At 39.5% G+C, this 16,887-nt stretch overlaps 1 protein-coding gene across 1 annotated transcript in view; it reads right to left on the reverse strand.

Annotated features, from left to right (window-relative positions):
- The window catches only part of syne2a (spectrin repeat containing, nuclear envelope 2a), an 88,352-nt gene that overhangs the window by 44,283 nt on the left and 27,182 nt on the right, over positions 1–16,887 (reverse strand). Inside the window, exons 47-66 of the mRNA XM_085383119.1 lie at positions 16,630–16,759; positions 14,723–14,893; positions 12,828–14,633; positions 9,915–10,085; positions 8,891–9,046; positions 8,545–8,786; positions 6,421–8,458; positions 5,983–6,317; positions 5,754–5,898; positions 5,331–5,531; positions 4,876–5,120; positions 4,644–4,794; positions 4,085–4,228; positions 3,851–3,979; positions 2,671–2,853; positions 2,390–2,527; positions 1,597–1,782; positions 1,249–1,371; positions 467–649; positions 103–204 (exon numbers count right to left, since the gene is read on the reverse strand). Coding sequence (XP_085239245.1) covers positions 103–204; positions 467–649; positions 1,249–1,371; positions 1,597–1,782; positions 2,390–2,527; positions 2,671–2,853; positions 3,851–3,979; positions 4,085–4,228; positions 4,644–4,794; positions 4,876–5,120; positions 5,331–5,531; positions 5,754–5,898; positions 5,983–6,317; positions 6,421–8,458; positions 8,545–8,786; positions 8,891–9,046; positions 9,915–10,085; positions 12,828–14,633; positions 14,723–14,893; positions 16,630–16,759 — 6,979 coding nt within the window. The remainder of the gene's footprint in view (positions 1–102; positions 205–466; positions 650–1,248; positions 1,372–1,596; positions 1,783–2,389; positions 2,528–2,670; positions 2,854–3,850; positions 3,980–4,084; positions 4,229–4,643; positions 4,795–4,875; positions 5,121–5,330; positions 5,532–5,753; positions 5,899–5,982; positions 6,318–6,420; positions 8,459–8,544; positions 8,787–8,890; positions 9,047–9,914; positions 10,086–12,827; positions 14,634–14,722; positions 14,894–16,629; positions 16,760–16,887) is intronic.

Raw genomic sequence — 16,887 nt, forward strand, 5'->3', positions numbered from 1 at the left:
TGATTAGAAGAAGGTTTACTTCAATCACGACAGCAAAGAGCAAAGACCACACAAGTGTTATTTGATTTGTTTAGCTGGTTTAGTTATTTAGCTAAATGTTACCTGGACTAGATGTGTGTCCAGCTGTTGCATTTGTCCAGGAGTATGAGAGCCTGTTGTGATTGCAAGAATCGCACTTGTTTCTTCCTCTTCTCTGATCTTGTTCTAGGTTAGTCAAAGAGATGAGAACATTTAAGAAAGAATGGAAGCGGTGACAGAGGCTCATAAAAAAACAAATCCACTGTGTTGAAACAAGGATCCAGTTGGCGACAAGAATGAGTGTTGCTTCATACAGTAGTGCAACATTAAAGTATATCAGCAAAGTAAGGACAGCATCATAAGCACCTTTTGTTGGACCATTTTTTTCTTTTATAGCAGAACAAAATCTTTATTTTTGCCTGTGTGCTAGGATTCAGACATGCTGTACCTCGAGCAGAGAGGCTTGTTGCTGTGTGAGATGTTCCAGCTCCTCGAGTGACTGCAGGAGCAGCCTGGCTTTGGAGTAGACTTGAAGTCCTTCTTCTGCTCTTTGTGGGATGTGAAGCTCTCCTTTGCATTTTTCTAGATCTTCTAACATCCTCTGCATTGAGCACAAATTATCTTGGATCACCTGAAACACGTGTAAACTGTTAGTTTGACATTTTCCCCCATATATATGAGAGAGATAGCAGATAGGTTTAAGCATTCATCTATGCCACTGCCACTTCTTTACATTTACAAACATTTGTAGCTTAAACTGCTTTATATTTCACTGTATACATATTTACATGTTTCTAGTAAAGATTGAAAGAAATGCGCTGCATTTGTTTCTAAACTTCTTATTGAGAAATCTTCTGGTTGTCCTACGTGTTTTTATAACCACAGATCAATTTATACTCCAGTAGGTCTATTTTGTCTTCAAAAATCATCAAAGTGGACAAACTGCTTTTATTAACTGTGCTTCATACAAATGAACCAAGATGGTAAAATCAGACACACCCTTTAAATGAGTTGATCCAGGAACACTGAGCAGTGTAAATACAAGTGTTTTAATTACACCGATGTCATCTTTTATGTTGTATTTCATTCAATTTATTTCCTTGTAAATTGCTCTCAGTGCCATTCAGTTTAGTAATAACAGTAATATTACTATTATTATACCGGTACTACTGCGACCACACTAAACTATTTAAAAAATAAATAAATCACTATCTAATTGCATTGCTGTACCTGTCTGTTGTGCAAATGTTCTGTCAGGGACATATTGGAGTCGTCCATGGAGGATAAAATTGTTCTGATTTTCAGCACATTTTTCTCCACAGTCTTAAGTTCAGCTTCCATGTCCTCCACCACCTGAAATGAAAATTGTCTTAGACATTTAGCTTTGTATGAACACTGTTGTATATGCCCACCATTATAACTAATGTTTATGACACTTTCTGCTGTCTGTACTGTAAATGCTTGCAATCTTCAAAAATCCAGCTACAATGCAAGTACAGAAATTCCACTCAATGTGCCCCAAACTGGAACACTTGATATCGCTAACAACCCAAAAGTCTGAAGTGTTAACATTCTTACTACAACAGCCTGCAAAAGCTGCTCCAGTGGCTCGAGGATGCTGCCTTGCATTTTGAGGACTTGTTGGTCGTTTTGCTCCAGCCTCTCCTCCTGGGCACTGATGTCACACACCGCAGAGATTTCACCCAGCACCAACCTGAAATCCTGCAGGTTCCCCCTGATCATCTCAGAGTCATCCAGGACCAGCTGTAGATCAGAAATTTAAATCTCATTTAAATTTAACAAGAAACATTTGTTAAAGGGAACCCCTTAGGTTTGTTTTTTAGATCAAAATGTTTATTCTTGGACTCTACTCGGGTAGCTTTGCATGAGTCACAGTTCAAAAATGATCTTTATTATCCTAAACTTCACCTTGGTACAGTACCTCAGTTTATCCAATGTCAAAGTCAAATTAAAGTTGTTTCCCACACCTTTAACATAATAAACATAGTAGATTGTATAGTTTTCTGATTTACTTTACTTACTTTACTTTTATTTGATTTTAATATTATGTTGATATTTTATGACTTGTATATGCTGTTTCATTGCCATTGTGAGGCAATTTGTAAAGTTAATTTTGAAATATATAAGAAATATATACTATATTATTATACTATTATAGTACTTATACTACACTATAATATTGTTTGTGACCATGGAATGGCAATGCATTTTAATACAGGCCTAAATACAGAGGTTTACTGGAGGATACAATCTATGGATACATGTAGGAAAAAATGAAACTATAAAGACATGAAGATTACATAAAACAGATATAAACAAAAGAATTAAGTTAGCGTGCTTCTTCACTGACCTGCAGGGACTTTGCATGATTGTGGAGGCTTTTTGCTGTTGTGAATGAGCAGGGAGCACTGAGCCATGACTGGGCCTCACCTAACCAGCGGGTGGCGCTGTGCAGAATATCTTCTAACTCCTGAAGACACTTTGGGATCTAACATAAAAGACGATATATGGAAAATGAAGCATTCAGTCAAATGGAGTGGTAAGCTAAAATAAATTAAGCATATGTAGCCTACAAATGATTTGTATTTAATATATTTATATTGGTGAGCAGCAATAGTAGGGGCACTAGACCTTGCTGAGAAAGGTTGTACGCTGCTCAACCATCTGTGCTGCATCTTGGTAGAGCTGCTGGGGTTGTGTGAGCTGGTCAATAAGAAGCTGGGCTTGATCCGGCTGCTCTTCTGCAAGATCCTGCACCTCGCTCTCCAGGAGCATCAAGCTGCTGTGCCAGGCATCCAGCTCATCCCACACATGCTGAAGAACAAGACGGTAATGTGGATTAGCATTAGTTCTTAGGAATTTGTAGCTGTTTCATTTGGCTTGAATAAAATTGACAAACAGCTTGTGGAGGTCACTCAAAGTGGCTGGAAGTTGAAGAAAATCTGACTTTATCTTAGTCAGCTATACAACTTGTAACTTTTCAAATGAGATCTGAAGTTAAATAGTTACTCAAATTATAGCATACTTTATAAGTAAAGATAATAATGATAATAAGTAAAGAGCTGTGAATTCAAAGTTGAATTTCACAGTAAAAGACTGGTTCATCAGGTTCATTGCAACAACAAAACTCCCAAACGCAAACTAAACAACATGTATGCTGTGCAGTACAGTGAGGTGTGCCTGTAACTTTATATAGGAGAAACCAAAACAGCTACTGCACAAATATATGGCACAACACAGAAGAGGCACTTCAAAAAGACAAGACTCAGCTCTACAACTACACTTAATGGGTAAAGGTCACACTTTCGAGGATCCCAAAGACAGATAGTTTGAAAGAGGAGTAAAGGAACGACTATCACTGAACAGAGATGCAATGCAATCCTTAGATCCCTTCCCAGATGCTTCCCCACCCACTCACAACAGGTCACAAAAAAAGGTAGGGGAAGGTCTCACAGTGGTAATGATCCACATTTTTGTGAGTGAGAGGTGATGCATCTTTATAAATTTAAAGAAGTCTGGTTGGCTTTTTTTCAGACTGCTACTACTGATCTGGATGACTGAGAACCTACAAAAATACTATAAATGAAAGTGAGCGAGATCACTTTCTCTTCTTTCTTTGCCTCTGCACTAATTTGAATAATTTCAGCTGAGAAGCTTTTGCATAATCTCACTGACAGATGGACACACAAACAGTCAGCACTGAAAATACAGAAAGTTTAAAAAGTTGTTAACAAGACATAATTAAACAGTGGGTTTATTTATTTTTCATACGTGGACACACAAGCAAACAGAAAACAAGGAATACACACACCTTCAGGACATTCTGAGCTTCACTGACTGTTGGACTTCTCTGCTCCAGTAATGCTTTCACCTTCTCCATGCCAGAACCCAACTCCAGCACTCTGCTAGCCAGCTTCTTAACGAGGCTGTTCTCTATGAGCTGTGTGACACATACACAAACACATTTGCACCAACGGACTTTAGCTTAAGATCATTTATCTGTCAGTAACAGATCTCAACAGTTTGAAATCAATTTTCTTGTCACCTTCTCTTCTGCTCTCTGCAGAGACATCTGGAGATCCTGTATTTGCTTGCCTATATCCACAGGAACCTCTGTGTATCGGCTCTGCACACTGTCTGTGATGCACTTAAGCTTGGTCTTCTGGGAAGACAACTCCTTTCTAAGCTCCTGTCAGTGTGGAAAGGACAAAAAATACAGGAATCAGACAGAGACTGGGAGTGTGGGTCAGACATTTAATACTCTACTCCCTCTACTCTACTGCACCCCTGATTTTTTACAAATGAGAGGACCTGGACAGAAGAGTACCTAAAAAAAACAGTTTAAATTGTGTAATTTGCAACTTGACTGTTATATAGCTTGAATTTCTCACTATAATGTGAACAACTTCAAATCTAACACTCATAAGAAAGTAATATTTCATCATTTATGAATAATGACAATAATAAAGTTGGACATGTTAAACACTTAAAGATGATTACTTGTTATTACATGCATATAAGAAGCCATATTATTGTTGTTTTTTAATATCTCTCTCTATAAAATCTCAAATACCAAGTTTCAAACATTAAAAGACGAAGCCCACCTGTCTTTCGCTTGGATTCAAACATGCTTCCAGTGCCGGAAGAATGAGAAACACGTGTTTCTGAATCTGTCCCATCTCTTCTTGAACTTGTCGTCTTTCTCTCTCCTCGGCCTGGGCTGCAGCTACAACCAGCAGGTTTCGTTCTTTTAAGCTGTGGGCAAAAAAGTATCTTCTCAGCATACTCGACATAAATAAATAATCACTTTCTAAATGTATATTAAAGAAGTCCCACCTCCTGACATTATCTTGGATCTTCACCAGCTTTTTGCCAATAGGCCCTGGGGAACTTGATAAGCTCAGGGCGTGCTCCAGTCGATGCTCCAGGGAGGCCAGGTCCTGCTGCTCCTGCTCCAAACCTGTCTGAAGGATCTCAGCCAGGGCGAGAAGCTCCTGTGGATCCTCTCCAGTGAAGTTCACAGTGGTGGGGTCTCGAACCTCCGCCTGAAGTCTGGCTAAAAAGCTGCAGCACTGCTCCATCTAAGAAAATCAAATTGAAGCATCAATATCTATGGATCACGTCTCTGTCTTTTTAATCAGAAAACAGTAAAAGTCATTTCACATACTAAGTTCTGGTTAGTGAAAAGCAAAAGTTTCAAAAGAGGTAAAAAATATTAATTCAGTTTTAATTTGCCATTTATTTGTTTTTTTTTTTAATGTACGAAAGGCTTTATTGAGATTTAAACTTACGCTTGCAGTAATGTCTTTCCACTCCTCTCCTCTCTGCTCTATGCGTACCATCAGGAGGCCAACATCACGAAGTAAGGACAACCAGTGCCTCCAGAGGGCACCAACCTCACCATCCTTTCCAACCCCACAACCCTGCATTGGACAAACAGCTCTCAGGTCGTCTATCCTCCCAGCAAGACCGTGAAGATCTTCCATCAGAAGCTTGAAAATGTAATGAAAGTTAAAATTTAAAATCATGAAAGTCAAACAGATAATGAAATATTTTAAGTAGCCAAAGTCAGCTAGACTAGCACTGTCTTTCTTAAAGCATTTTTGCAAGCATGGCTAAACAGTTAACAATTCTATGCTGTCAAAGTGATTAAATGCCAGGTTCAAACAGATACAATACGTAGAGATAATGACATAAAGCTGACTCTAACCTACCTGAGCTCTTCTTTGTTGGGCAACACATTTGTCATATGATGTCACATGTTCTGCAGCACATTCTGAAAGCCTTTCCTCAAACTGTGAAAGATGTTGACAAATGTCTTTGTGGCACTTTTGGTGACTTTGCTGTCTCAATTCACACCTATGAGAACAAGAAATGTGAAGAAAATACATAAGACGCAAAGGTACAGAGATTTACATTTAGAAATTGAGAACAGCCAAGTACCTTTGCAAGGTCTCAAGCCTGAGCTGCGCCTGGGCCTCCAGTATGGCGCTTCCAACCATTAGCTGGCTGAGGATGTTGATGTGGAGCTGCTCGGTCTTTGGGAAGGAAAGGCAGGGTTCACGAGGTACCCGTTCAACAAGGTGGCAAATATGAGCGTGAAAACCTTTTTCAAGAGTTTCTAAAGCCTCTTGGGTCTGTCTTTGTTCCTCAGCACAATCCAAAAACCCTCCAGTAGCTGACAAGAATGTTGCCTCAGCATTGTGTAGGAAGCCTATTGCTCCTTGAGCAGCCCAGTGATAATCTTTCAAGGAATCTCTAGCTTGTGATAGCATGACCTGTTGAACAGATGTTACACAATAAAGAAGAGTTTTTGAAAACACCCAAACATGAACCCAAAATATGAACTATATATGAAATATCTAAATAATTTAAGCTTACCATCTGCGAGTGACATTCTTGCATGACTGAATCTCGAAGTGAATATAGTTCCTTGTAGTTCCTCAGGTCAGTTTTTTCTTTCTGTCCCAGATTTTCCAAAACTCGCATCCCAGACTCCATACTTCGCCAAATGACCCAGTATCGTTGTAGTGCAATATCTATGGCTGTTTCTTCTGGACTGACTGGTTCAGTTCCTTCCAGCTCGACTCTTGTGCTTTCTAAGAGTTCTATATAAGCAGGAAGCTCTGAGTCAAACTGTAAACCTAGCAGGAGCTGAGCTTCTAGGTTTTTGATATCATCTGTGCCAAGAGTCTCCCAAGACTCCAAAGTATCAACTATATGATGAATCCTTTCCCTCTCTAAATGAAGAACAGATGGGTGCAACTCCTGAGCTATAACCTCCAGTTGATCTGTTGCTTCTTGACTTTGTGTTTTGACTAAAGGAATCTCAACGAGGACTGTTTGGCATAGTTTAAACCTCTCATCCACACCGAGTGCTTTGTTTTTGGCATTCTGGATTTGCTCTTTGACAATATCTTTAGATTCCTCCATTTGTGTCTTTAGGTGCAGAAACTTTTCTTGTTCAAAGGCACTTATGCTAAGAGCTTTGAACTGGTCTTCCAGTTCCCCGATAAAACACAGAACAGAGCTTCGCTTGGGCTCCAGGCAATGCTGAAGCTCCTGGATTTGACATTGATGCTCCATTAGCATGTGTTTCCATTGTGCAATCACTGAAAGGGTTTCTTGGGTCAAAGGGATCTTCAGCTGCTCTAGATCAGCAGAAATTTGCTTTAAACTAGCCTGAATGGAAGATAACTCTTCATCTGAAGTAGTGCACTCATGAATCAGCTCCTTTAATTCCCAGCTGGTGGCTTTCTCATGAGCTAGCAATCCATCTAATTCTGTCCAAAGGCCTGAAAGTCTGTTGACAAGATAGCGGCTCTCTGCTGGACTCAACCCTATGGCTATTTTCCTGCAACTTTCTGACATCACTTCCACCAGTTCTAGCTGGCTCTCTATATCCACTGTGGCTAATTCATGACTTTTCAGGTCGTTCTCTAGCTTTTTGAGGTCCACTTTTGAAATATTCTCAATGTGAGCGCAGGGGTTTCTTTTAGCATGCGTTTCTGCTAACCAGGCATCCATGCTAGCAAGCTCGCATAACAGTTTCTCTCTCTGTTTAAGATCTTTTTCCATGGTGTCAAGAACAAGATCCAAACTGTCAGCAATAGCTTCATAAAGGTCTTCTACTGTCCTCAACACTTGGTCACTTTCTTCATTTTCCATATTAGAGGCCAAGTCTTTCATCTCGTCAACTTGTACTCTCATCTTGGACTGTCTAGATAAAATATCAGCCTGAAATTTCCTCATTTCGACAATCTGAATACGAGCCTCCTCTGGGAAAAGAGCTAACTTTTTCCCAATAGAGATATGATTTTCTGCCTGCTTAGCCCATACAATCAAGTCTCGTAGCTGTTTGTTGATCTTAGTTGGAGAACTGTCACCACAGCTAAGTGTGACAGAATCAAGTTTCTTTTTGGTGACCCCGAGCAAGGAAGCCAATTCCTGAAGACTATGCTCGATTTCATCTTTCTCCTTCTGACCTAGAGAAAAATTGTTGAGAGCATCTGACTGGGACTGTAAATGTATGTAAAGCTGGTTATATAGTTTTAGGTCTGTGGTCAGACAAACACATCCCAAGGCACTTTTGCTGTTAAGGTTTTGACAGTCGGATTTCTGGAGAGCTTCGAGTTTGGCTTTTAGCTGTTCGGCTTCTTTCAAAAGAAGGGAGGATTGACGGGTGGAGTTGGAGGCATGCCGCATAGCTCTTTTGATACTTCCTTTTAGAAGCCGCCATTCTTCCTGAACATTTCCAAGCTGACCAAGAAGAGCACCTGAACTTTCAGTGTCACTCAAGTGCACTGACAACTGTCTACTTAAGCGTAGCAAACCTTCCATCATAGCTTTCTTGTGTTCCATTGTTTGCAGGAGCACATGAAGCTTTTCAGCCTGTAGTGCACTGCTTCCCAAAGAGTGTCTAACGAAATCCAGAACAAAAAAACAACAATTAGTTAACAGTATCAAATGCCAAGTGCACAAAATCCAGCTCACAAGTTTACTCACAAGCTTGTTTTTTCCTCCTCAGCGGCTATAACCTCCAGAAAAGCTCTGGTGAGCTTCATCTGCTTGTGGTACTGTTTGACCTGCTCCAGTTGTGCTGCTTTGACCTGCACTGTGGCAGAAGCATCTAGCAGTGCTGCGCTCCATTGGCCTGCAGCACTGTTTAAGGCACTTGGTTCACAAGCCTTAGAGGCACCTGAGTTTTTTAAAGTAGCAACTTGTTCCTGCACAGTGCGCTGGTACTCCTGCAGTACACAGATGAGACATTTATAGATATTTGTGCATTTTTTAATTTTAACAAATCTGCATATTCTTGCAAGAAAGACGTAAATACAACTAGAGTGTATACCTTTGCTTCCTCCAGTTGTTTGGTCATAGCTATGACACTGAGTTGGGCTGGTTGATATCGACATGCGAGAATCTTTTGAACAGTTCGTACCAACTGAATCTGTTGTTCACCAGGAGAAGACTTCAGATACCAGTTTAAATCTATATGTGGTGTTCTCTAAAAAAAAAAGAGCAATACAAGAGTTAGACACAAAAAATATTATGTTACAGAAAGTAATGTAAGTGAAAAAATAATATAAAATAGCTACATTTAAGTAATCCAGAATTGTTTACCACATTATACAGCTGGGAAAAATGGACTGAAGAATTATGTTTAAAAAAACATGTACTGAAAGGACATAGCTGTAATAACAGATAGGGCAGTGAAACCAAGAAAACCAAGAAACTGTGTATATATTGTAAAGACAGCAAATACAAACATTCAATATAAATTATCATAGCGATCTAGTTTAGTCTGGTTGGTTTACACTGTTATAACATTTATAACTTTTACCAGGGATCTTTGTGATTAATTATCATTGTCAATTTATAAACTATTTCAGCTTTCCGTGAACAAACACTCAAACTAGGATGATGGAAGCTAAAAAAAAATCCAACAGCTGTATATTGTGTGCAATTAGACTTCCTAACTACAAACAGGAAATCATTGTATCTCATAGATACTTCCTGTCAGTAGCATCAAGGGAACCCACAGGCATCAATCAAAACACTGCCTTTCTTATCTGCTCACTGTCCCATGCACTTGCTATTTTTAGACACATGCATCTGTACTGAAAATCACACAGAAAAAGTAAAAAATATATAGATGCATGTTATATTTCCATGCTATCTTGCTATGTATTATTTGCTAATGCAGATTTATGAGATTTATGACATAAATATAAACAGTAAAGCTCACTTAACTTTAATTCCCTCAGTCCGAATGTTTTGTTCTGACTTTTACAAGTAACATTTATTAAATGTTCAGCACAGCAAGCCTACAGTAATGCAGTATATTATTATAATTAAAACTGGTTGATACTCACATTTATTATGTTACTTCTTTCCACCACATTCTGGATATCAGAAAAAATATCCTGCATGGTGTGCTTTTCTTTTCCAGAGTTTGCCGGTCCACCTGGTGTCTCTTTAGAACCCAGATCAGCTGGTGAACCCGGGGCCGTCCTCTCAGGCTCCATGCTCTCTGGGATCTGACGCTGAAGACACAGAAGACAGGGGTGGTGTCACATTTTAGCTTTCTTCTTCCCACATGTTTGTCTGTGCATAATGACAGAACTTCCTGTTCTCTCCCTGCTCCACCAGTGCTAAATATTATTACGTTTGACGGTAGCCCGGCGAGTCGGTACAGTTAACACAAGAATGTGCCTGAGAAATAAGCAGTCTGCCCTGGGGGACAAGGGCTCCTTTTATGCTCTCCTGCTAACTTCTTTTAGGAAATAAATGATTTGTTATAGCTTGCCTAGACAAGAAAACAAACACTAAAACAAGGCATGGGATGCTAGGTTACAAACAGGGAGGTGCTTTTTTAAAATATCTTGGACATGACTAAGGTGTATACCACCAGGAGGGTGGAGCTGAACGATGATATGAAAACATCCTGCACGTTTTATGTTTCTAGCACAATACAAAAGATAATTTTTTACACTCAAACACAAGCTTGCCTGAATGGCAAAATGTTATAATAACATTAATGTTCTTCAATGAAATGGTGCACAACCGGCAATGAGTGGTTGTAAATGTTTTGTGTATGACTTTATCAGTCTCTTGCATCATTTCAGAGGAATTCTACTCCACTCTCCTTTACAGCACTGCCTCAATTTCATTGAGGTTTCCATCCATTCATTTCTGCACAGTTCTCTTTAGGTCTTTTTGTTGTAGATTGGCTGCTGTGCTTGGGATCACTGTCCCGTTGCATAGGGCAGTTGTGGCCAAGCTTTAGCTGTTAGGCAGATGGCCTCATATTTGGCTCTAGAATACTTTTATTTACCAAAGATTTCACAGTTGAGTGAAAGAATGCAAGGTGCCCGGGTCCTTTGGCCCAAATCATCAGCCCTCCAATGTTGTGCTTGACAAATGATATGAGTTATTTGACAAATAACTGGTATGTGGTGCTTTGCATTATAGCCAAACATCTTTTGGTCTCATTAATCCAAAGGACATTGTTCCAGAAGTCTTGTGGTTTGTTCACATGCAGCTTTATAAACTTAAACTTTATAAACTCCTGGCATCATTTCCAAACAGGCCATACTTGTTTAGTCGTTTTTCTAATGTTATGTGATGAAATGTAACATGGTAAATAGACTGGTTCTTATGTAGCGCTTTTCTATTCTACCTGAGCACTTTACACAACATGTCTCATTCACACAAGCACTTTTTTCTATGCTTAAGTCTCTGCCTGATATTTAAACTCCAACGAATGCATCAGAGAACAACCTGGATTTAGTGTCTTGCCCTAGGATGTTAGCCATGCAAACTGGAGAAGTCAGGGATTAATCCACCAACTGTTAAGTAAGTATTAAGTATTACATGGTGTGACCTTTGATTGAATTTGCTGGTCCACTCTTGAGAAGTTGTTGCTACAGTTGCTACAGTACATTGTGTTAACACACACCTGAATGCTCCAGATGAGCAAAGTGCCCAAAACTTCTGCTTTTATAGCAGAGGTCACACTTGCTGGTGACCAGTTAATCAAGTGCATCCAATTATAAATAAACAACGTGGCTTTTATTTGTCCTTTTAATTTATGTGAAAACATTACGTGTGTGCTGAGTTTTCACAGAATTGCAGTCCTGTGAAAGTTATGACAAGGTCAGATGGTCAATGTGCTTGTGTAATGATCTGGGAACTTTGTAACTGACTGTTCTATTAAAAATGCTTTAATTATGCCGATAATGAAAACATCGAGTTGTCTTAAAAATATGATTCCAAGCCTGGTGTCAGTTTCATTTACACCTTTTTTCATCCTCTTGTCTGTCGTATCTAATGTCTTATCTTCTTTTGGAGCTGCTGCAAGCAGGGCACAGGCATGCAGCTGATATCACAAGAAAATCCCAAAAATCTTGTGGAGGCTTGCAAATGTGTGTACTTGCATGCTGCATAACTTTAGTTTGTGTAAAACACAGTGACAGCCAGTTTATTCGTTTCACTGTGAATTTCCCATAAAGAAGTTTGAAGGGATTTGAGCAAAATGGTGGCATTTGAATGGAAAGTGTGAAAAGAAAAAATGTATTTAAAGAACACAAATTCCCACTAAATTTAGGACAAACTTTTTTGATAACTTCACAGTTGCAAAATGTCAGAAACACAGCTTCTCTCTCCCACACACATATTCTCTAGCGTTAAGGTAACATAGGGAAATAACAATGGTTGTTAAATGTCAAACAAGCTTCATGTAATTTTAGAAAAAAGGTACAGATGAATCACCTAGAAAGTTTGGGTTATTCATCATCAGGAAGTTCAAATGCAAATTAACACTTTTTATGGAAAGTTCCAGAGACTGTCAGCTTACAGATCACAGCATTAAGCAGCTCTGAATTTATTTACAGGTATTTACAGTCACTGACGCCTTCTAACTGCAAACAGGGGGAGTTCCAGTCTTTCCAGCCACCTGCTGGTTTACCACCTGCTATGCCAGAATTACAGCATCTAACCAAATTACCACTGATGATGATAAGTGAAAAAAAAATTAGAAAAACATAATGGCTTTTAATGCCTGTCTGTTAGAATATATATATATATATATATATATATGTATATATATATATATATATATATATATATATATATATATATATATATATATATATATATATATATATATATATATATATATATATATATATATATGTCGATTGCCTAGCTTCTTAGACATATTAAGTCTGGAAAGAGCAGAACTGTGAGGAAAAATCCAGTCAGTAAAATTTTCAAATGGCACCTACCTGTTCCTGTGTTACTCCCATGTCCTCTAGTGCTGCAGGCAACTTCCCCTCATTTTTGTCTTTTGGAAGCGAAGCAATGTCTCGTTTTACTGGCAATTCTGAAACTTTACATTCTGTGCTTTCAAATTCATTTGCTTCCTCTGTGTTTTCTCCCTTTGGCACCTCCTCATATGCTGCTTCTGTGTTACATACAGTGGTATCAGGTGTCACTTGTTTCTTGCCAGAAGCAAATATATGTGTGCCATTTAAGGCCTCCCCACTTTCCACAGAATCATCCACTGTGCTCTCTGTTTGCTCCCCAGAGTCACAGAAATCTGTTGTCTCCTCTAATTTGACATCTGGAAATGTTGTTTCTGCTGTCTGTGCACCAGCATGCTGACATTCAGCAACAGCGCAACATGATTTAGAGGATTTCGACACCTTGTTAAGCTTTAAACCATGGGTTTTGTGGTTTTCTCTGCATGGTAATTTGGCACTTGAACAGTTTGCTTCTTCCAAAACTGTATTCACTAACACCGAGGGGTTTGATTCAGGACTTGTACAAGAGTTTGGGAAGATAACCTCATCTGATCCAGCACTAATTAATGTGGTAAAGTGCCCTGACTTATTCTGAGGAAATGCTCTGCTGGAAACCTCTGCAGGCCTAGCATTAGAAAACTGTGTTTCCTGTGAATATCCGAGTAAATCAGGGCTGTTGGCTTTTTCACGTTTCTGCGTGTCGAATGGCTGCGGCTCAATGTCTAACACTATGGTAAATACCTTTGCTGGGCTACTTTTGACACATTTAGAGAAATTCTCCTTTTCTTGCACATCGGCGGCTGCCTCACAAGTCTCTGATTGTGCTTCAAATGTGCACTGTTGCAATCCTTTGTCTGATTCCTGACTGTTTGACGTCATAAAGACTTCAGTTTTCATCTCTGGGAATCCTGTACCTGAATATTGTGTGTTTTTTTCATCCGAGAACCTCGCTTCCTGGGAGCATAAACCAGAATTGTCCCTTTGCTGTATGTCCTGTGGGTCCATATCCAATACAACAGTGAACACGACACCATCGTCCTTACAGTGTTTTCCCTGAGCATTTGTATTTGCCTTGAATGTCTCCAATTGTGGTTCTAGATGATTAGACACAGTATGTTCAGAGGCAGTAGTGGGGAAGTTGTCTGGCTTTGTTGGTGGTAATTCTATCAAGGATGTGACACAGTGTGCTGAATCGATTGCTTTAGTGTTGTCTGCACCTACAGCTGAGAATTCTGAGACAGCGGTGAAGGTGGTGTCACTCTGCAATGGTGTGTTTTCTTCCTGAGCTATTAAGCTTTTGTTAAGCGTAGGATGTGAGTCTGGCACTAATGCCCCTCTGTCATTTCCAGAAAGTGCCCTGAGTGCACGATTATCTTTTAACCCAAGATAAGACTTCAAGTGTAATTCTTGTGGTGTTAAGTGGCGAGATTCTAGCTGGGTCTTTAAAACATTGGGAGTTTCTGAACATGTGGCTAAGGCATCATCTTCAGTTTTTACCACGGCTGCTTGTTCTTGTTTTGTGGCATCGGCTTCCACATTTGAACCTCCTGATACTTCTGTATGAAGTTTGGTGCCTTTGGTTTGACTTTTGTTGTCATTCTGATTAGTTTCAGAGTTTTCCTGGCTGTGTGGTGCACAAGAGAAAGGCGAAGCTGTAAGACCCACTGCTGTAGTTTTATCACTTGATGCCAAATGAGGTGCTCCACTTTCATTTCTTAGACTGTCTTGTTCACTTCTGCTTGGCAAATCTTTGTTTTCCAGTTGCACATTGCCATGAACGCGAATGACCTTTGAAATAAACAATATTAAAAACAATAGTAATGTTATGGCCATAAATTCACCAAACTGTACATTTCTATGACAAGGGAGACACTCACCAGGTGTTTAGATTGGGTTTCAAGTGCAGACTGGCTTTCAGTGAGTGCACCTGAAGCATTTTTCTCCAATTCCTGTGCCACATTTGTTCCCAGGCAATTAAGTAGAAAATCTTGCTCTGAGAGTACATTATAAAGTGCTTGTTGAAGCTGCAAACCTTCATCCAGAGCTCCCTGTGACAGCACAGACAGATACACAAGCTAAAAAAAAAGAAGGGTAAAACAGAAACCACGCACTGCAAAAACATCTGGTTTAATCAAGATTCGTATCTTATCTAACTGTAAACTCTTATTGATCCCGATTGTTTTGGTTTGAGGTCACAGTGTGCCTTTTAAGACTGCTTAACCTCACCACGGGAGATCTCACTCACTGTAATTTTGCTTCTGTGTCAACAACAAGCGACAAGTCAAGGTGTTTTTTCCACCTGAATTACTTTTGTATTTCCCAATATGCTTATCCCCTAATCCATATGACAGAAGATGTACTGATCCGGTTCAGTTATAATACACTATCATTTAAGGAGACACTTTACTGATGCTAGAGAAACGAAAGATGACATGAAATATCAATTATGACAGGTGCACTGTAAATACACAGCAGGGAGAATACAGCAGCTTCAATACAGTGGTCAAACAGCCCAACCATGTCCTGTTATATTACAGCTGTAATAAAGTGTCGGTATTGTGGGGAGATATTGCAGGGAGATTTGCTGAGATGGAGAGTGCAGACAAACTGTTCGTTTAGACAAACATAACATTTATACAGAAATATTCAAGTGTTTTTCACATTCTTCACCATGCATGACTCTCTGAATACAAGAGGGTGCATATGTGGCAAAGAAGGCGTGTTAACACATATAGGTTCTATACATATACATTTTTGACCAAGGTGATGGTCAACACTGATGTTAGATGAGAAGCCCTGGCTTGCCGTCTCTGCTCTAATTCATCGCAAACGTGTTCTATCGGGTTGAAGCCATGATTCTGTACAGGCCAGTTCTTCCATGTCAGACTTGCTCATCCATGTCTTTATGGACCATGTAGACATGTTGGAACAGGAAGGGCCCATCCCCAAACTGTTCCTACAAGGTTAGGAGCATTAAATTGCCCAAAATATCTTGGTATTCCTAAGTAGTAAGAGTTCCTTTCATTGGAACTAAGAAGCCGAGCCCAACTTCTGAAAAACAACTCCACACCACAATCCTCCGTCCACCAATCACTCTCTCCATGTCTCCACTGCTCTAGAGCCCAGTTGCGGCATGCTTTACACCACTGCATCTGACCCTTTACATTGTGCTTGGTGATGTAAGGCTGATGTAAGGATGTTCTTGAGCTAATCCAAAGGCCACATGAAGTTTAAAGGTCTTTAGGATTGACCCTGCAGAAAGCTAGCGATCTCTGCGCACTATGCAGCATCTGCTAATTTCGTTCGAGGATATTACGTGTCCTACTACTTTGTGGATGAGTTGCTGTCATTCCCAATCACTTCATCTTTGTTACACCATGAACAGATAACTGGAATATTTAGTATTGTGGAAATTTCAAGACTATACATGTTGCATTCTGTCACAGTACCATGCTGAAATTCACTGAGCTCCTGAGAGCAAACCATTCTTTTACAAATGTTTGTAGAAGCAATCCGCATGCCTTGGTGCTTGATTTTATATACCTTTAGAAGTGAATGGAACACCTGAATTCAATGATTTGGATGGGTGAGTGAATACTTTTGGCTACTCACTCAGGCATTCATTTGCAGATTTTAAAAAACAAAAGGCAGACAACAAAAGGTTTACCTGTGCATATGAACCAAAGCTTACATTTGTTTTGAAACTTTTGTTTATTAATTAATTAATTTATTTATTTATTTATTCCATGTATCAGAAAAAAATACTGAACACGCTGAGCTTTACCTGGCTATGCGTTGATGGTTCAGCTTGTACTCTTTGGCACCACTCTTGCATCTGGTTGGTGAGCTCTCTCACTCTGTTTGCAGTGTTTTCTGCAAAATCCTGCTTCTTTTGCAAAAAAACAGACCTGAGGCTGGAGCGAGACCACAAGCAGTGAATGAGCCGTACAGTATTTAGAACGAGTGCATTTTCAAAATAACCCTCATATTCCCTCACATATTCAGAGGATATGTAAACCCTCATATATCTTCACTGCAACAA

This window comes from Rhamphochromis longiceps, linkage group LG15, assembly GCF_057381845.1.
Source record: "Rhamphochromis longiceps isolate RC_006_pf linkage group LG15, R_longiceps_female_GT1.1, whole genome shotgun sequence".
Lineage (NCBI taxonomy): Eukaryota > Metazoa > Chordata > Actinopteri > Cichliformes > Cichlidae > Rhamphochromis > Rhamphochromis longiceps.